This window comes from Felis catus, chromosome D4 (genome assembly GCF_018350175.1).
Source record: "Felis catus isolate Fca126 chromosome D4, F.catus_Fca126_mat1.0, whole genome shotgun sequence".
Taxonomy (NCBI): domain Eukaryota; kingdom Metazoa; phylum Chordata; class Mammalia; order Carnivora; family Felidae; genus Felis; species Felis catus.
Genome location: NC_058380.1, coordinates 31,835,317 through 31,857,481, shown reverse-complemented (window position 1 = coordinate 31,857,481; position 22,165 = coordinate 31,835,317). Strand labels below are relative to the sequence as shown.

At 35.2% G+C, this 22,165-nt stretch overlaps 1 protein-coding gene across 3 annotated transcripts in view; it reads left to right on the top strand.

The window, feature by feature from the left end:
- The window catches only part of KIAA2026 (uncharacterized protein KIAA2026 homolog), a 131,458-nt gene that overhangs the window by 6,000 nt on the left and 103,293 nt on the right, over window positions 1-22,165 (top strand). For all 3 annotated transcript variants that reach the window (XM_045043710.1, XM_045043709.1, XM_045043711.1), the window contains one exon: window positions 16,507-16,707. In XM_045043710.1, coding sequence (XP_044899645.1) covers window positions 16,507-16,707 — 201 coding nt within the window. The remainder of the gene's footprint in view (window positions 1-16,506; window positions 16,708-22,165) is intronic.

Genomic DNA, 22,165 nt, shown 5'->3' with positions numbered 1-22,165 from the left:
GGATACTAACCCTTCTTCCGATAGTCATTTGCAAATATCTTGTCCCATTCCATCAGTTGCCTTTTAGTTTTGTTTATTGTTTCCCTTGCAGTGCAGAAGCTTTTTCTCTTCATGAGGTCCCAATAGTTCATTTTTACTTTTAAGTCTCTTGCCTTTGGAGATGTGTCAAGCAAGAAATTGCTGTGACTGAGGTCAAAGAGGTTGTTGCCTGCTTTCTCCTCTAGGGTTTTGATGGTTTCCTGTCTCACATTTAGGTCTTTCATCCATTTTGAGTTTATTTTTGTGAATGGTGTAAGAAAGTGGTCTAGTTTCATTCTTCTGCATGTTGCTGTCCAGTTCTCCCAGCACCATTTGTTAAAGAGACTGTCTTTTTTCCATTGGATATTCTTTCCTGCTTTGTCAAAGATTAGTTGGCCATACATTTGTGGGTCCAATTCTGGGGTTTCTATTCTATTCCATTGGTCTATGTGTCTGTTTTTGTGCCAATACCATACTGTCTTGATGATTATAGCTTTGTAGTAGAGGCTAAAGTCTGGGATTGTGATGCCTCCCGCTTTGGTTTTCTTCTTCAATATTACTTTGGCTATTTGGGGCCTTTTCATACACTACAGATTCCACACAAAGGTTAGGATTGTTCTAGCTTTGAGAATTATGCTGGTGCAACTTTGATTGGGATCTCATTTAATGTGTAGATTGCTTTGGGTAGTATTGACATTTTAACAATTCTTATTCTTCCAATCCATGAGCATGGAATGTTCTTGTGTCTTCAGTTTCGTTCATAAGCTTTCTATAGTTTTCAGCATACAGGTCTTTTACATCTTCGGTTAGGTTTATTCCTAGATATTTTATGGTTCTTGATGCAGTTGTAAATTGGGTCAGTTTCTTTATTTCTCTTTCTTTTACTTCATTATTGGTGTATAAAAATGCAACCGATTTCTGTACATTGACTTTGTATCCTGCGACTTTGCTGAATTCATGTATCACTTCTGGGAGTCTTTTGGTGGAGTCTTTCAGGTTTTCCATGTAGAGTATCCTGTCGTCTGCAAAAAATGAAAGTTTAACTTCTTCTTTGCCAGTTTTGAGGCCTTTTAATTCATTTTGTTGTCTGATTGCAGATGCTAGGACTTCCATCACTATGTTAAACAACAGTGGTGAGATTGGACATCCCTGTCGTCTTCTTGATCTCAGGGGGAAAGCTCTCAGTTTTTCCCTACTGGGGATGAGATTAGTTGTGGGCTTTTCATAGATGGCTTTTATGATGTTTAGGTATGTTCCTTCTATCCTGACTTTCTTTAGGGTTTTTATTAAGAAAGGATGCTACGTTTTGTCAAATGCTTTTACTGCATCTATTGACAGGATCATGTGGTCTTATTCTTTCTTTTATTAACGTGATGTATCACACTGACTGATATGCGAATATTGAACCAGCCCTGCAGCCCAGGAATGAATCCCACTTGATCATGGTGAATAGTTCTTTTTATATGTTGTTGAATTTGATTTGCTAGTATCTTGTGAATTTTTGCATCCATGTTCATCAGGGATATTGGCCTGTAGTTCTCCTTTTTTGTGGAGTCTCTGTCTGGTTTGGGAATCAAGGTAATTCTGGCTTCATAGAATGAGTCCGGAAGTTTTCCTTCTGTTTCTATTTTTTGGAACAGCTTGAGAAGGATAGGTATTAATTCTCCTTTAGATGTCTGGTAGAATTCCTCTGGGAAGCCATCTGGTCTAGGACTTTTATTTATTGGGAAAAATTTGGTAACTGATTGAATTTCTTCACTAGTTATGGGTCTGTTCAAATTTTCTATTTCTTCCCGTTTGAGTTTTGGTACCGTGTGGGTGTCTAGGAATTTGTCCATTTCTTCCTGGGTGTCCAGTTGGTTGGCATATAATTTTTCATAGTATTCTCTGATAATTGCTTGTATTTCTGAGGGATTGGTTGTAATAAATTCATTTTCATTTGTGTTTTTATCTATTTGAGTCCACTCTCCTTTTTGAGGTGTCTGGCTAGGAGTTTATCAGTTTTCTTTATTTTTTCAAAAAACCAGCTCTTAGTTTCATTGATCTGTTCTACTGTTTGTTGTTGTTGTTGTTGTTGTTTTGATTCTATATTGTTTATTTCTGTTCTGATCTTTATTATTTCTCTTCTGCTGGGTTTGGTGTTTCTTTGCTGTTCTGCTTCTAGTTCCTTTAGATGTGCTGTTAGATTTTGTTTTGGGGATTTTTCTGTTTTTTGAGATAGGCCTGGATTGCAGTGTATTTTTCTCTTAGGGCTACCTTTGCTGCATCCTAAAGGGTTTACATTGATGTATTTTCATTCCATTTTTTTCCATATATTTTTAAATTTCTTCTTTAATTGCCTGGTTGACCCATTCATTGTTTAGTCGAATGTCCTTTAACTTCCATGCATTTGGAAGTTTTCCAAACTTTTTCCTGTGGTTGATTTCAAGTTTCATAGCATTGTGATCTGAAAGTATGTATGATCTCAATTCTTTTGTATTTATTGAGGGCTGTTTTGTGATCTGTCTTGGAGAATGTTCCATGTGCACTCCAGAAGAATGTATATTCTGTTGCTTTAGGATGAAAAGTTCTAAATATATCTGTCAAGTCCATCTGGTCCAGTGTATTATTCAGAGCCATTGTTTGTTTATTGATTTTCTGTCTAGATGATCTGTCCATTGTTGTAAGTGGAGTATTAAAGTCCCCTGCAGTTACCACATTCTTACCAGTAAGATTGCTTATGTTTGTGATCAGTTGTTTTATATATTTGGGTGCTTCTGAATTCAGTGCATAAACATTTAGTTAGCTCTTTACAACTGTCACAACTTTACTGTTTTCTAGGGAACTTGAATATAAATGCACTGTATGAGAGTTAGTGACCCAGGGAGCCTTCTGTTTTGCCTGTGCTGAGAAGTGATTGCTTCTGTATGATAAGGAATAGCTGTAGTGGTAGGTAGTAAGATGTTCAGCAGAGCAGTCCTAACTTAGTAAAAATGCTTATCAAAATTGTTGACGTTGGTAAGGCACTGAATGCTATTTTCTTGTAAATAAAAACTTAACCTTTGTGTGTACCTTAGAGAAAATCAAGAAATGGAAAATTATTCTGAGCAAAATATTCTTATTAAAAATTAATTATGATAGTCTGCAGTTCTTTTGGAAATTTAATTTTTTTATTTGGTGCCACTTCAGTTACAAATATAGGCCTTGAAAGTTTTGTTTGTTTGTTGTTTTTATAAGGACTTTTGCAATTCCTGTTGAATTTGCCATCTTGCATTTTGCTAATGAATGCCTTCTTGTTTAATCCTTTGCTTTCACTTTCCCCTCTCCATCTATTTGGTGAATGAAATAGTTTAGATCACTTCGTAGTTACAACTTTTCTCCTTTCCACTCTATTGTGCTATTACTTAAACTGTTTATCTTTTGAGTCTTCCTTTGGCTGTGTTTTTCATTATAACTGTGGATAATCTCTGAAGTTATGCCTTTAGATCTTCTTAAATCTATTCTTGTATGGCAAGAGCATTTATTTTTTATAACTTTATCAGTAAGACTCTCAAATCAATATTTTGAGCTTTCCCTTTTGTTTTAGTTTCATATTTCTGTCCACAGAACTTTTCCAATGGGTTGTACAACTATTGTATCTGAAAATGTTAAAAACTAAGTTTATTTCTAACCCAGATCTCCTTCTAATTTTTCTGTTTTTCTTTTCAGCTTTCTCATTCTTCTCCGTGGTGTCACTATTGTTTCAATCTGAATATATCAAATTCATCTTTGATTCTTACACTTTTCATTCAGTACATACACACTATCATCATGTTCATTGCTGAGTTCCTGTTGCTCAGCAAATATTTTGAATGAATGAATAACGGGAATGAATATAATTAGTATTCTTTCTCTACTCTTTCCTACTGATGTAAAACTGTTCTTTCTGCAAAGTCCAAGTCCTTGATGAGAAAGTAATCACACAGTACAGAGCAGTTGAGTAAATATGAATGAAAAAATATCACATGGGAAGCTGGGAAGATGGCAGAGCAGGAGGACCCTAAGTTTGCCTTGTCCCACAGATACAACTAGGTAACATATCATATCAATGTAAATACCCCAGAAAACTACTGGAAGACTGGCAGAACAAATTCTACAGTTAAAGGTAGAGAACAGGCCACATGAAAGAGGGTAGGAAGGGTGGAGATGCAGTGGGAAGCAAAATCCTGGCCATCGCGGGCAGTAGGAAGTCACAAGTGCGGAAAAGGGCGAGAAACAGTATCACCCTGGGGAGTCTGCATGGGAAAGCTGAATCCCTATAACATTTGGCTTTGAAAATGAGAGGGGCTGAATTCGTGGGTTCTTATAACTAACGGAACATAAAGTTTGGAATTTTGAAAATCAGTGGGCTTGGTTCTGGGAGAGCTCAGAGGATGTTAGGAAGCTGAGACCCTCCCTTAAAGAGACACCTTGACAAGTGTAATATTCCCATTATAGGTATTTCAGAATAAGAAGAGAGAGAAAAGGGAGCAGAAAACTTATTTGAAGAAATAATAGCTGTAGACTTCCCTAATCTATTGGGGAAGGGCACAGATATGCAGATCCAGGAGGCACAGAGATCCCCCAACAAAATCAACCCAAGGAGGTCCACACCAAGACAAATAGTAATTAAGGTGGCAAAAATTAGTAACAATTTTTTTTTTAAGTGGCAAGAGAAAAGAGATACAAACAAGGGAAACTTCATGAGTTTGCCTGTCAGCAGATTTTTCAGCAGAAACATTGTAAGCCAGAAGGGAAGGGCATGAAATATTTAAGGTGCTGAAAATGAAAGATCTGCAGCCCAGAATACTGTACCCAGTTAAGACTATCATTCAGAATATAAGGAGAGATAAGAGAGTTTCTCAGACAGAAACTAAAGGAGTTCATGACCGCTTAATCAGTCCTACTAGAAATCTTTGAGTGGAAAAGAAAGACTATAAATAAGAGAATGAAGAGTAGGAAACACAAAAGCAGTAAAAATAAGTATATCTGTAAAAATCAGTCAAGAGATTCACAAAATAAGAGGATGTAAAATGACAGTATATACCTAAAATGTAGGGGGAAGAGGAATAAAGAACAGGTTTAAATTTATGAGACCACATATACAGAAGATATTATATGCAAACTGAATGGTAACCACAAATTCAAAAACCAGTAATAGAGATGTAAAGAATAAAAGAAAGAAATTTAAGTCTATCACCAAAGAAAGCCAGCAAACCATGAGAGAAAGACAAGAAAGGATCAGAGAAAAATTTCAATAACTATTTTGAATGTAAATGGACTAAATACTCTAATCAAAAGGCACAGTGTGACAGAGTAGATAAAAAACAAGACCAATCTATATGCTGCCTACAGGAGAGTCATTTCAGAAGAAAAGATGCCTGCAGATTGAAAATAGGGGATAGAGAAACATTTATCATGCAAATCGTTGTCAAAACAAAGATAGGATAGCAATATTTATATTGGACAAACTAGACTTTAAAACAAAGACTGTAACAAGAGAGAAGAGAGAAGGATACTATATAATAATCCTACAAGAACATATAACAATTATAAGTATTTATGCACCCCACATGGGAGCACCCCAATACATAAAAAAATAACAAATATAACGGAACTCAACAATAATAAAACAACAATAGTAGGGGACTTTAACACCCCACTTACATCAGTGAACAGATCATCTAAACAAAATCAACAAGGAAACTGGCTTTGAATGACACATTGAACCAGATAGATTTAGCAGATATATTCAGAGCGCTCCACCCTAAAACAGCAGAATACATATTCTTTTCAAGGGCACATGGAATATTCTCCAGAATAGAGCATATATTAGGCCACAAAACAACTCTCAAGAAATTCAAAAAGATAGAAGTCATATGATGCATATTTTCTGACAATGCTATGAAACTAGAAATCAACCACAATAAAAAATCTGGGAAGACCACAAACACGTGGAGGTTTAATAATATGTTAGTAAACAATGGGGCAACCAGAAATCAAGAAGAAATAAAAAATTACATGGAGACAAAAATAAAAACAAAATGGTCCAGAATCTTTAGGATGCAGAAAAGCAGTTCTTTTTTTTTTTTTTTTTATGAAATTTATTGACAAATTGGTTTCCATACAACACCCAGTGCTCATCCCAAAAGGTGCCCTCCTCAATACCCATCACCCACCCTCTCCTCCCTCCCACCCCCCATCAATCCTCAGTTTGTTCTCAGTTTTTAAGAGTCTCTTATGCTTTGGCTCTCTCCCACTCTAACCTGTTTTTTTTTTTCCTTCCCCTCCCCCATGGGTTCCTGTTAATTTCTCAGGGTCCACATAAGAGTGAAACCATATGGTATCTTTCTCTGTATGACTTATTTCACTTAGCATCACACTCTCCAGTTCCATCCACGTTGCTACAAAAGGCCATATTTCATTTTTTCTCATTGCCACGTAATACTTCATTGTGTATATAAACCACAATTTCTTTATCCATTCATCAGTTGATGGACATTTAGGCTCTTTCCATAATTTGGCTGTTGTTGAGAGTGCTGCTATGAACATTGGGGTACAAGTGGCCCTATGCATCAGTACTCCTGTATCCCTTGGGTAAATTCCTAGCAGTGCTATTGCTGGGTCATAGGGTAGGTCTATTTTTAATTTTCTGAGGAACCTCCACACTGCTTTCCAGAGCGGCTGCACCAGTTTGCATTCCCACCAACAGTGCAAGAGGGTTCCCGTTTCTCCACATCCTCTCCAGCATCTATAGTCTCCTGATTTGTTCATTTTGGCCACTCTGACTGGCATGAGGTGATATCTGAGTGTGGTTTTGATTTGTATTTCCCTGATAAGGAGCGACGCTGAACATCTTTTCATGTGCCTGTTGGCCATCCGGATGTCTTCTTTAGAGAAGTGTCTATTCATGTTTTCTGCCCATTTCTTCACTGGGTTATTTGTTTTTCGGGTGTCGAGTTTGGTGAGCTCTTTATACATTTTGGATACTAGCCCTTTGTCCGATATGTCATTTGCGAATATCTTTTCCCATTCCGTTGGTTGCCTTTTAGTTTTGTTGGTTGTTTCCTTTGCTGTGCAGAAGCTTTTTATCTTCATAAGGTCCCAGTAATTCACTTTTGCTTTTAATTCCCTTGCCTTTGGGGATGTGTCGAGTAAGAGATTGCTACGGCTGAGGTCAGAGAGGTCTTTTCCTGCTTTCTCCTCTAAGGTTTTGAGGGTTTCCTGTCTCACATTTAGGTCCTTTATCCATTTTGAGTTTATTTTTGTGAATGGTGTGAGAAAGTGGTCTAGTTTCATTCTTCTGCATGTTGCTGTCCAGTTCTCCCAGCACCATTTGTTAAAGAGGCTGTCTTTTTTCCATTGGATGTTCTTTCCTGCTTTGTCAAAGATGAGTTGGCCATACGTTTGTCGGTCTAGTTCTGGGGTTTCTATTCTATTCCATTGGTCTATGTGTCTGTTTTTGTGCCAAGAAAAGCAGTTCCAAGAGAGAAATTTATAGCAATACAGGCCTCCTTAAGAAGCAAGACAAATCTCAAACAACCTAACCTTACAGCTAAATGAGATAGAAAAAAGAACAAACAAATCCAAATCCAGCAGAAGGAAGCAAACAGTGAAGATTAGAGCAGAAACAAATGATACAAAACTAAGAAAGCTAGGAGCTTGTTCTTTGAAAAGATCAATAAAATTGATAATCCCCTAGCCAGACTCATCAAACAAACATAAAACAACAACAACAAAAAAAAACCCAAAACTCAAAATCACAAATGAGAGAGGAGAAATAACAACCAACACCACAGAAATACAATTACAAGAGAATATTATGAAAAAACTGTATGCCAACAAATTGGACAAACTTAGAAGAAGTGGATAAATTTGTGGAAACATAACTAACCAAATTAGAATCAGGAAGAAATAGAAAGTTTGAATAGACTGAACCGGCAAATAAATTGAATCAGTAACCAAACAACCACCCAAAAACACAAGTCAAAGACCAGATGGCTTCACAGTTGAATTCTACCAAACATCTAAAGAATTAATAGGTATTCTTCTCCAAGTATTTCAAAAAATAAAAAAGGAAAACTAACAAATTAATTCTGTGAGGCCAGCATTATCCTGATAGCAAAACCAGATAAAGACACCACTACAAGAGAGAACTGCAGGCTATTATCTGTGATGAACATAGATGCAAAAATTCTCAATAAATACTAGCAAACCGAATTAAACAATACGTTCAGAAAGCCATTCACCTACATAAAAAAAAAAAAATCATTCGCCACAATCAAGTGGAATTTATTTCTTGGTTGCAAGGGTGGTTCAGTGTTTCCGAATCACTTAATGTGATATGTCAAAAACATTTGACAAAATACAATATCCATTCACAATAAAAACCCTCAACAAAGTAGGTCCAGAGGGAATATATGTCAACATGATAAAGGCTTTATATGAAAAACCAACAGCTAACCTCATTCTCAGTGGGGAAAAACTGAGAGCTTTTTGGCTAAGGTCAGGGGGAAGACAAGGATGTCCACTCTCAAACTGCTATTCAACATAGTACTGGAAGTCCTATCCACAGCAATCAGACAACAAAAAGAAAAGGAATCCAAATCGGCAAGGAAGAAGTGAAACTTTCACTATTTGCAGATGAAATGATACTGTATATGGAAAATCCGAAAGACTCCACCAAAAAAGCTAGAACAAACAGTTCTAACATTTATATGAAATCATGAAAGACCCCAAATAGCCAAAGCACTATTGAAAAAGAAGCAAACCTGGAAGCATCACAATTCTAGACTTCAAGTTATTACAAATCTGTAGTAATCAAAACAGTATGATGCTGTCACAAAAATAAACACACAGATCAGTGGAACAGAATAGAAAACCCAGAAATAAACCCAAACTTTATGGTCAATTAATTTTGACAAAACAGGAAAGAATGTCCAATGGGAAAAGGACAGTCTCTTTAACAAATGGTATTGGGAAAACTGGACAGCAACATGCAAAAGAAAGAAGCTGGACCACTTTCTTACACCTATTAAAAAATAAATTCAAAATGGATTAAAGACCTAACTGGGAGACCTGAAACCATCAAAATCCTAGAAGAGAACACAAGTAGTAACTTCTTTGACATCAGCCATAGCAACTTTTTCCTGGATATGTATTGTTAGGCAAGGGAAACAAAAGCAAAAATACACTTTTGGGACTACATAAAAATAAAGAGCATTTGCACAGTGAAGGAAATCAAACTGAAAGGCAAGTCGAACAAAACTGAAAGGCAACCTCTACAGAATGGAAGAAGATATTTGGAAATGACATCTGATAAAGGGTCAGTATCAAAAATATATAAAGAATTTATGAAACTCAATGCCAAAAAAAAAATGCAATTAAAAAATGGGGAAGACATGAACAGACATTTCTCCAAAGAAGAGTACATATGGCCAATAGACACATAAAAGAATGCTCAACATGACTGATCATCAGAGAAATGCAAATCAAAACTATAATGAGATATCCCCTCACACCTGTCAGAATGGCTAAACTCAACAGCACAAGAAACAACAGGTATTGGCGAGGATGTGGAGAAAAAGGAACATTTGTGCATTGTTGGTGGGAATTCACACTGGTGGAGCCACTGTGGAAAACAGTATGGAGGTTCCTCAAAAGTTAAAAATAGAACTACGATTCAGCATTTTCACTATGGGGTGTTTATGCAAAGAATACAAGAACACTAATTCAAAGGGATACATGCACCCTGATGTTTATAGTAGCATTATCTATGGCAGCAAATTTTTATCGTAGAAACCCAAGTGTCCATCAGCTGATGAATGGATAAAGAGTAATGGTATGTATCTACAATGGAATATTATTCAGTCATAAAAACAAAGGAAATCTTGTTATTTGCAGTGACATGGATGCAATCTAGAGAATATAATGGTAGGCAAAATAAGTCAGAAAAAGACAAATACTATATGATTTCACTTGTGGAATTTAAGAAAAAAAAACAAGCGGAAAAAAAGACAAACCAGGAAACAGACTCTTAAGTATAGAGAACAAATTGATGGTTATCAGGGAGGAGGTGAGTGGAAGAATGGGTGAAATAGAGGATGGGGCTTAAGGAGTGTACTTGTGATGAGCACTAGGTGATATATGGAATTGTTGAATCAGTATTGTATACCTAAAACTAATATAACAGCATATGTTAACTATACTGGAATTCAAATAAAAAAAATTCATAAAAATATTTTAGGTTTAAAATAAATCATTTATTTATTTTTGAGAGAGTGTGAATGGGGGAGGGGCAGAGAGAGAGGGAGACAGAAAATCCCGAGCAGGCTTCATGCTGTCAGTGCAAGAAAGATGAATGCCTGAGACGGATAATTGGTTAAGAGAGATGAGATCAGCAGTTTGTCAGGTATGATGGTCCCAACTACCTGATATGTGGATAGCTAAAAGGCTGAATTATATTAGTGCAAATGAAGGAATCAAATAAGGGATTGGAGATCTGGATGATGATGGGTTAAAAATGCAAGGGGAATAAGAGTAATAACTGGGAGAATAGTAGGTAAGGAAGATCAAGTAAGAAATAAATTTCGTAGCCTAATAAATACCTTTTTTTGTAGGCATGAAGACTTTTTTTCTTAAAACTTTTCTGGGTATTCAGTACAGCTGAATATGAGAGTACTTGTTTCCAAACTTTTATGATCTGGCTTCCCAAGCAGAAAATATTTTGAATAGGTACCCCCAATGTATCTATATTTATTTATCAATCATTTAATCATATTCTGTACTATTATATTTTGTATATTGTAAAGTGTTACAATCTAAATACTTAAACATGAGAGATAAGCATATTTTAAAATAAGTGTTAACATTAATGTTACAAAACGTTAGTTTTGGTGAGGGCATTGTGATATTTCATTAGTTTTGAAAACCTTGGTTAATACTTGACTGTAGAACTATTTGAAAGTTTTGTTTTATATTAAATTTATTTTAATACTTGGCTTTAATGACTTTTGTAGTTCAGAGCTCATAAAGATGCATACATCCAGATGGAATGGCATTGTAAGCTGGGCTGACTATATTAGACAGGCAAAAGTTTTTGTTGAAATAAACCAATGAGAGTTTTGTCTTCCCTAATTTCAAATAGTTGTTCTTGAAGTCTAATAATACTACCGTTCTACTTTGATGGATAATTTTCATTTGCCCATCCAAATCTATTCTCCACTTTTGTGCACTGTGCTGTGTCCCAGGAGGCTGATTTCTAAGGACTGCATCAACTGGTCTGCCTTGTGTTCTGGCTTTTGATTGGGTTCAGTCAATGGGAGGCACTGACAGGAGGACTGGAGAGAGGTCAGGATAGCCTAATGGCTTTCGCTTTGCTGGGCTATATGTCATCAGTAACTGTGCTCCATCATTCTGTGGCCCTCTTCTGTAATTATAGCTTCCTTTGTTCTAATAATGATCCCATCTTTTTCCCCTTTTGGATCCTAGATAGCTCCCTAGCTAGCCCAAGAGTGCTTCACCATCCTTGACTAATTTCCCTTAACGTTGGCTACGCATTTGTGAATAGTCTTATCATTAAACATTACATCCGTTTTAGTATTACCTTGCTAGCACTCTGAGGGCTGTAGTCGCATTTAAAAATTTTGACTGAAACTCTTTATTTAGAATATTTTTAAACAGATTAGATAATTTTGTTTCCAAGTTTTAGTTGTACAGATAGAGTTTTTATAGGTGACACATTTCTTTGTTTTGATAGCAACAACGAAAATCACATAATAAGGGAAATTTTTTCAAACATCTGTTTTTTTGGGGTGGGCAGTGTTAGTGCATGTATTAACCATAAGTAAAGCTTAAATAGCAGTTTACTTCTTTATTAATACTTAACTTGAATAATTTGAAACAGAATTAAGCCTCTGAATTCTGAAATTTGGAATGTGTTAACAACACAGAAAAGACCTTTGATGCTTTATGTGAAAAAAAAAAAAACAAAAACAAAAACAAGGGGTAACTAAAACTCAATGAGTCCACTATAATTATTGCTTAGCTTTTGCTTATAGTTAGCAATCTGTTATTTTCAAACTATTGCCAGAGTGATTTCATAAACTAATTTTCCTAATAGTACAAAAGCTTGAATTTTGGAAAGGGAGAGTTATTTTAGTGTATGATTTGATTGTTGATTGGTTGTCTGACAATTCTTATTTGGAGGTAAGATTTATTTTTGTCTTATTGCATTTTATTCTCTGATAAATGAAACCCAAGTAGTTAGTAACAATTGTTTGATAGGTATTTCACTCTGGAGAAAATAGATGGCTGCAATTTTTCAACTTGAATTATGTCTGTAAATTTAAAATGAAAAATAGCTTGGCTTGTATCCTTCCATATATCGTGTGTGTGTGTGTGTGTGTGTGTGTGTGTGTGTGTGTGTCTGAAGTTACATCCATTAAAAAAACAAAATCCTTATTCTCCTGGAGGTTTTATTCTGGTGAGTTGAAAAATTACCAAATAAATAGGTAATTATACAATATAATGTCGTGGTAAACAGGAAGGAAAAGAAATGGGTAAGGGAACAGAGTAACAAGGGATCCTTTACCAGTTATGATGGTCAGGGAAGTCCTCTCAGGAAGTCCTCTCAACTGCTGTTGAACAGACATTAGGATAAAGTGATAATGCCTAGCCATACAGATACCTGGGGGAAGAGTGCCTGAAGTGAGGATGAGCTTGATCAAAGGCAAAGCTGATATTGGTGTGACTAAGAATAACAGAGACATTTGTGGCCAGAACACAAAGAGCAATGAGCAAAATGGTATAAAATGAGGTCTGGAGTGGTTGATGAGGGTCATATCACACTGGTCTTATAGGCCATCAGAATTTTGGTTTTTATTTTAAGTATAACTGAAAGGCTTTGGAGGAGACAGAGCAGGGGGATGACATGATCTGATTACCTTTCGAAAGGATGACCTGGGTTGCTGCATGAAGAATAGACTGTAAAGAGATCAGAGTAGAAGCCAGGGTGCCTGTCACAAAGAGATTGCAGTAGTCAGATGAGACTTTGAACTTGTATACAAACACACATGCTACTTGGTGCCATATATATGTTTACATATACTCATTTATATATGATTGCTTTTGGCTTAAAAGATATATTCAGAATTTTTTTCACATTCAGCAATGTAATGTAGACATCTTTTATAGTGAGTACATACAGACTTCCTTACTCCTTTTGATGGATGGATGTTATTCCATGTTATGGTACACATTATTTAATCCATGTTGTATAGAAGGACATTTATGTTTACAGGTTATTCTTTTTACTTTTTTATTTAAGTTTACCTATTTATTTTGAGAGAGAGACAGCATGAGCAGGGGAGGGGCAAAGAGAGAGGGAGAGAGATAATCCCAAGCAGGCTCTGTGCTGCCAGCTACAGAGACTGACACAGGGCTTGAACTCACAAACCATGAGATCATGATCTGAGCTGAAACCAAGAGTTAGTTGCTTAACTTACTGAATCACCCAGGGGCCTTGGGGGTTATTCTTTTTAAAAGTACTCTGTGCAAACGTGTGTGTGTGTGTGTGTGTGTGTGTGTGTGTGTGTGTGTGTGTGTGTATTACTGCTCACAGTTGTGGAGATACGCCTGTAGGGTAAATTTCTAGGAGCATGAAGGGTCAAAGGATATGTGCACGTTAAATTTTAATGATTCTTACCAAATTGACTTATAAAAATGGTGTGCCCATTTTACACATCCAATATTGTATAGAATTATTCTTTTCTTAGATTCTCCCCAACACTGAGGAATATGTCTTTTTAATCTTTACATGTTGATATGAAAGGTACATTACAGTTTTCCTTCTTGTATTTTAATTATGAATGATAACTATCAAAGCATATCCATTTTTTTTTAATTTTTATTTTTCAACGTTTATTTATTTTTTGGGACAGAGAGAGACAGAGCATGAACGGGGGAGGGGCAGAGAGAGAGGGAGACACAGAATCGGAAACAGGCTCCAGGCTCTGAGCCATCAGCCCAGAGCCCGACACGGGGCTCGAACTCCCAGACCGCAAGATCGTGACCTGGCTGAAGTCGGACGCTTAACCGACTGCGCCACCCAGGCGCCCCTCCATTTTTATTTCTGATGAGTAGTAAAGGATATTAATTTCTCTTTGAATATTTCTCTAAAGGATAATACTATTTCTCTAAAGAATAATACTATTCTACTTGTAGGACTTCTCTACTTGAAGTTAAAGGGTAAAATTTGGTTGCTGACTTGTTTACATAACAATTTAGCTGTGTGTCTTACTATTTCCCTCAACTCTCCTTACTCCCAGTGCTTTGCATATACTGTGACCTCTGAGAACTCATGTTTCAGTGCATTACTGTTCTCTTCCATTAGTATTGATGAGGAAGTACTTAAAATTACTTTTATCACCAGTCAGTTTATTAACTTTTGGTCCACATTCCTTATTCCCAGCCCAATTAGCCATCATACAGATCTACGCTATTGTGCATAAAATAATCACAGCCTGAAACAGTGTGGCTACATTAGCCCAAATTCTTCAGGATTAGTTGAAAACTAATTTAAAAGTTCATGACCTACTTAAAGCTAAATCAGTTACATTATTATCCCCTGTAACAAAGAAAATACATAACAGTGCCATAGTTCAATAGAACCTTGTAGTTGTACCATTCATGGGATCTAGATGTAAGATTGTTATAAAAGTTCTTCTAATTTAAAGTAATAATCCACTGTGAACAAAGTCCAAGATGGACAGGCATTTGATTGTATTTCATGCCATTAAGGTTTGTTTTGTTGAACCTTACCCTATTTTAAGAAAAGCTTGTAGGAAAGCAGGAAAATTTGATTACAGGGTCAACTTTTAATTTACATAGATTCTTATCGAGCGTATTGAATGCTTACCTGCGGTATTGACTTGATTTTGCCATTGTAGAAACAACACCATGTACAAAACCTTCAGAGGCTCTGGAATATTTTGCAAGGTAGAAGAGTAGGTATTTTCCCTGATGCTTTTTGTAATTCTCCCTTTTACAGATAAAAGTTCAGAAGTCAGGTTTTAATTTAAACTTTAAAACTTGATAACATTAATGTTTTTTTCCCCAGTGTAAATTTTTTTTATGTTTATTTACTTATTTTGAGAGAGAGAGAATGAGTATGCGTGTGCTCACCAGCAGGAAAAGAGCAGAGAGAGAGAGAGAGAGAGGGACAGAGAGACTCCAGGCATACTGCACACTCAGCGCAGAGCCTGTTGTGGGGCTTGATCTCACAATCGTGAGATCATGGCCTGAGCCAAAATCATGAGTTGAATGCTTAAACGACTGAGCTACCCAGGCATCCCTTCCATTATACATTATTTTAATCAGTTATTTCAAATTCATTAAGGGGATATATGGATAATTAAACTCCTGAGAAACTTTTTCAGCAGTATTTTCAAGTCCTAGTCTAATATTAATAGAACATTATAGAGTAGAGAGACATTTGTGGTGACATTGAAGAGGTAATCTTAATTCCTAGATTCTTATTATAGGTTAGTCAGTTTTCTGAATTTGCACTTATATGTTGTAATACTTCATTTGTTTAGAATTTCTTCAAAGTGTTTATGTACCATGAATTTACTCCCTCAAAATGTTTTTGTAGTATCGTTTATTCTCCTATACCAATGATAAGTAGTATGAAATACATGAAGAAATGTAAAGATGAGCTGCATTTAATTTTGCAAACAATAAACTTTTTTTCCATTAAAGAGATAGTGTTTTAATGCTTAATTTTAGTGCTAAAGATTTATATATTTCTTTTTTTTAATTTTTTTAATGTTTATTTATTTTTGAGAGAGGGAGAGAGACAGAGCATAAGTGGGGGAGGGGCAGAGAGAGAGGGAGACACAGAATCTGAAGCAGGCTCCAGGCTCTGAGCTGCCAGCACAGAGCCCAACGTGGGGCTCGAGCCTGCTGACCACGAGATCATGACCTGAGCTGAAGTCGGACGCCTAACCAACTGAGCCACCCAGGCGACCCAAGATTTATATATTTCTTAAATGTAGGGAAGGGACTATCACTCAGACTGATTTTATGATATGGGTAAGGAAAACTAGAAATTAATGTAGGGTGAATAAAAATCTGGAGCATAGGGGCACCTGGGTGGCTCAGTCAGTTAAGCATCTGACTTTGGCTGAGGTCATGATCTTGTGGCTCTTGAGTTCCAGCCCCATATTGGGCTTTCTGCTTTCAGAGAACCCACTTCAGATCCTCTGTCTCCCTCTATCTGTCCTCCCCCTGTGTGCTTGCTCTCTTTCTCTCTCTTTCTCTCAAAAATGAACATCAAAAAAAAAAAAAAAAATCTGGAGCTTAGTTAAGTAAGGTTTAACTATATACTTTTTATATAATTAGCAAAAGGGATTATTCTTAAGATGCTGGCTAAATGGGTTTATTACTTACCCAGAAGGTTTAACCTTATGAATTGACTTATTCTTCTCCAAGGCACCTGAGAGAAAAGACAACGATAGCAGTCACATCTAGAGGCTATTATGGACTGGAGGATGAGAAGGGAACTGCATGTACCTCAACAAGGCGTCGGTCAACACCACGAAGTTTGGCAGGCTTGACAAGTGGAGTTTTTGAGTCAATAATGGTTCAAGTTTTGAGACAGGAAGAACAGCTGAGAGCAAAAGAAGAAAAAAGGTAAATGTTAAAAAAAAAGTTTCATGTTTAAATTTCTAGGAACTACTTTTCAAAGAGTAGCTTATATAACTTTTGTGTGCCCATGTCAATTTGGGACCATTTTAGTAGTGATGCAAAATACATGGTCACCAAGTGTATGAATTCATAATGAAATAAATAATCACAGTGAAATTTGTTTAAAAATATAATTTTAAATTTTAATCCAAATTACTTTGAAACTATAAAAAATAATTTTGACAAAAGATTTCAGAATGCCTTCTAGATTTCTAGAATTATAAATGGAAATAGAAGTATTATCAAATTTTAAATTAAGAGAGTTTTATATAGATTTGTATAGCCTTAGAATAGTTTCACATACATTTAAAATTAAAAGAAATTACAAAGATTATGTAGTTCAAAATGACACATAGGTTTACCTCTGCTAGTTTCTCCATTGGTATTAATTTTCTGGATACTCAGCTTACTCTGGGCTCATCAAGAAAGAATGTTGTGCTTAATTAGTGTTACCTTCTAGGATCTGGGAGCATGGACTAATGGCATTTATATAACATTTTATTTATAACAAAGAGACAAGGGCCCAGAGAGGTGAGTGATTACTCAGAAAAGACTGGTGATTTTTATACTAAATCAAATCTCAGACTCAAACTATGGTAGGAATGATTGCTGATATAATAGGGAACTGCTAATGCTTACTCAAAAGCAATTTATAATATGTTGTTGCTACTTTCATAGTAATAAATTTAGCTTGCTTTGATAACTGTATGATTAAAACTCAACTTTGAGACTTTCTTCTACCATACTTTTTATTCTAGTGATTAATTCAGAACCCACTGTGAAATGCTTTTTTTTTCCTTCTACAAAACCTCATAGAACTACTCTTGCTATAAGAAAGGGGATTTCATGGAAAGGGATAAAGATTAATCCCACAATAGAGTATAATAGATTGGAATGGAGAGAAAATGAAGAGAAAGGCAAGTAGGAAGAAAGCTGTAGTAGTCTAGATCTCCACTACTGATGACCAGAAATAGGGAGAGAGAGGTCAGATTGTTATGGGAACAAGTAACAAGACTTACTTAATACCTTCCTTGATACTAAGGGGGAACAAAGATTAAAAAAAGACAAAGATAAGTCAGGACACAGTTATAATCATGGTGATTGAGCAGTTACGAAGGAGAAAAAAGAATGGTAATCATTTATTGAATATGATTATTTGCCAGGTTTAGCTCTAGGCATCTTACATGTATTTAACATTTGTCCTGAAGCACAGAGAGATTAATTAACTTGCTCAAGGTTAGGCAGTTTTTGAGTGTAGTCAGTATTTGAACCCAGGCAGTTTGGCCCTGAAGGTTGTGCCCCTAAACAGTATGCTGATTTATGACTTGTAAAATGATGGAATGAACAAAGAAAACAGAAGAGTCTAAGTCCATCGTATGGGGAAAGATCAGTAAATTCTTTTTAGTTAGTTGTTTGAAGTGATAAGAGAAACATTTAATCATTCAAGTAGGAATGACTAGTAAAAAACTAGAAATATAACTGAATCTTTTTGCTTCCTCCGATTTTACATGTGTTTATGTATTAAATGTCTTAGTGTTTATGTATTATGTTTATGTATTAAATGTCTTATTTTTTATATTTTATATTTTTTATATTTTATATTTATATTTTATATTTTAATACATTAATTAAATGTATTAAATTATGTATTAAATGTCTTAGTGACTATGATAGTTTCATAGAGTAATGAATTAAAGTTTTTCTTTGGGTGTAGTGTTAACTTTTGATTTTTAAGTTGTAAATATTTTAAAGATGAAGCAAAGAATAAATAAAATTATAATAAAAGCCTATGTACCCACTACTTAGCAGTTTTTAAAGAAATTAACGTAGATAAAATTGATTCCCTGTATTTTCTCTTTGTCCCCAGAAGAAACTGCTCTTGTCATTCCCATGCCTTTTATTATTGAATTTTAATAATTCTTTTATATATTATGGATACAAGTACTTTGTCAGATATATATGTATTGCAGATATTTTCTGTCTATGGCCTTTCATTTTCAGTGTTTAATTTTAAGAAAAAGAAAATTTTAACTTTGGGTTTGTTTTTTTTTTTTTTTTTTTTTTGATGTTTTGTGTTTTTTAGGACTTAAGAAATCTTAGCTTACCCAAGATTATGAATTTTCTCCCTTTTTTCCCAGAAATTTCTAAATTTTTATTTTATGGTTAGGTTTGTGATTCATTTGAACTTAATTTTTTTTTAACTTAATTTTTATATGTGGTTTGAAGTAAGGATAAAAGTTTATTATTTTTCCCATATGGATAGTCTATTGTCCCAGTATCATTTGTTGAAAAAACTGTTCTTAGATTATAAATTAGATTTGCATTTTAGTTGAAAATCAGATGAACATATATTTGTGAGTCTTTGTGGACTTTATATTATTTCATTTATCTATAGGTCTGTTCTTAGGCTAATAATATATTGACTTGATTGCTATAGCTTTTATAGTAAGCCTTGAAATTTGGTAATATGAGTCTTTGTTTTTTGTTTTCAAAATTGTTAGGTTATTCTAGGATCTTTGCATTTATTTCTATGTGATTCATATCATATTGTAAGCTCCTACAAAAAAACAGCCTGAGGAAATTTTGATTGAGATTGCATGGAATTTATCAGTCAGTTTCCAGATAATTGTAAATTTCTTTCAGTGCTATTTTGTAATTTTAAATTGTTTACATTTTCCATATATTTGGTTAACTTTATCCGTACATATTTTCATGTTTTTAATGAGATTGTAAATCATTTTTTAAAGTCAATGTATTAGTTTTTATATAGAAACACAATTTTGTATAGATATTTTGTATAGAGTTTTGTAGAGATACACAATTGATTTTAGTATAGGGCCTTTTGTCTGTACTCTAAGTTCTGAAAGATTTTGATGCTTAGGGTTTTTTGATGGGTTGGTGTCCTTATTACTATGAGTATCTCTTTTTATCCCTGATAATATTTCTGACACTGTTTAACGTTGCATGTATCTCCACTGTTGGCTTTTGAGCCATCGTTTGAATATTTTTTTTTTTTTTTTTTAGTGGCTTCTCTAGGCTATTTATCCCATTTAACTTCAAATGTTATACTACTTTACAGTATACTACTATTTATCTCTTCTCATACTTTGTGCTGTTGTTGTCATTTACTTCTACAATGTATTGTAAACCCCAATGCTCCATTATTGTATGTTCTTCAAACAGTTACTTGTTGAAGAACTTTAAGAATGAGGGGGAAAACGCATTTTAAATTTATCCATACATATACTCTTCCCAACAATCTGCCTTCCTTTGTATTGATCCATGATGCCATCTGGTGTCACTTTTCTACTGCCTAAACAACTTTCTTTATCATTACTCATAATGTAGGTCTGCCAATGAACTTTAATTTTTTGGTGTGAAAACAGTTTTTAGTTTTCCTTTCATTTTGAAGGAGAAAGATCTACATTGACTTCATTTTTTTTTTCTCCCCTATCAGTACTTAAAGTCTGACATAACTATATGTAATTTTTTCTTGAGTTTTAATTTAAATTCCAGTTAGTTAACCTACAGTGTAATATTAGTTTCAAGTGTACAATGTAGTGATTCAACACTTCCATACATCACCAGGTGCTCAGCATTCCTTAATCTTCATCACCTATTTAACCCATCCTACACTGCACTTCCCTTCTAGTAACCATCAGTTTGTTCTCCATAATTTAAATTTTTTTTTTTTATTTTTTTAATGTTTACTTTTGAGAGAGAGAGGGAGACAGAGCATGAGTGGGGGAGGAGCAGAGAGAGAGGGAGACACAGAGCTGTCAGCACAGAGCCTGATGCGGGGCTCGAACTCACAAACCATGAGATCCTGACCTGAGCCAAAGTCGGACACTTAACCAACTGAGCCACCCAGGCTCCCCTGTTCTCCATAATTAAGAGTCTCTTTCTTGATTTGTCTCTTTCTTTTCCCTTTGTTCATTTGTTTTGTTTCTTAAATTCCACGTATGAGTGAGATGACATGGTATTTGTCTTTCTCAGACTGACTTATTTCACTTAGCACAATATTCTCTAGCTCCATCCATGTCATTGCAAATGGCAAGATTTCTTTCTTTCTTTCTCTTTTTTTTTTTTTTTGATGTCTGAATAATATTCCATTATCTGTATATCCTACATCTTCTTTATCCATTCATCAGTTGATAGACATTTGGGCTCTTTCCATACTTGGTAGTTATTTATTATTGATAATGCTGCTTATAAACATTGGGGTGCATGTACCCCTTCAAATTTGTATTTTTGTAACCTTCGGGTAAATGCCTAATAGTGTAATTGCTGGATCATAGGATTGTTCTGTTTTCAGGTTTTTAAGGAACCTCCATACCGTTCTCCAGAGTGGCTGCACCAGTTTGCATTCCCACCAGCCGTGCAAAAGGGTTCTCCTTTCTCTGCATCCTTGCCAACACATGTTGTTTCTTGTCTTGTTAATTTTAAGCCTTCTAACAGTTGAATGTTATCTTATTTTTGTTTTGATTTGTATTTCCCTAATGATGAGTGATGTTGAACATTTTTTCATGTGTCGGTTGGCCATCTGGATGTCTTCTTTGGAAAAGTGTCTATTCATGTCTTCTGCCCACTTCTTAATTGGGTTGTTTGTTTTGTGGGTGTTGAGTTTGATAAGTTCTTTATAGATTTTGGATACTAACCCTTTATTGGATATGTCATTTGTATATGTCTTCTCCCACTCTGTAGGCTGCATTTTAGTTTTGTTGTTTTCTTTGCAGTGCAGAAGCTTTTTATCTTGATGAGGTCCCAATAGTTCATGTTTGCTTTTCTTTCCCTGGCCTCTCGGCTACATGTCTGGTAAGAAGTTGCTCCAGCCAAGGTCAGAGAAGTTGCTGCCTGTGTTCTTCTGTAGGATTTTGATAGTTTCCTGTCTAACATTTGAGGCTTTCATCCATTTTGAATTTATTTTTGCGTGTGGTATAAGAAAGTGGTCCAGTTTTATTCTTCTGCATGTCACCATCCAGTTTTCCCAGCACCATTTATTGAAGAGACTTTTTTCTATTGGTTTTTTTTCCCTGCTTTTTCAAAGATGAATTGACCATATAGTTGAGAGTCCATTTCTGTGTTTTCTGTTCTCTTCTACTGATCTATGTGTTTGTTTTTGTGCCAGTATCATACTGTCTTGGTGACTACAGCTTTGTAAAATAGTGTGAAATTCAGAATCCTGATGCCTCCAGTTTTATTTTTATTTTTCAAGATTGCTTTGGCTATTTGGGCCTTTTTTGGTTCCATATAAATTTTAGGATTGTTTGATCTAGCTCTGTGAAGGATGCTAGTGGTATTTTGATAGGGATTGCATTAAATGTATAGATTGCTTTGGGTAGTATAGATATTTTAACAGTGTTTTTTCTTCCAGTCAGTGAACATGGAATGTTTTTCCATTTCT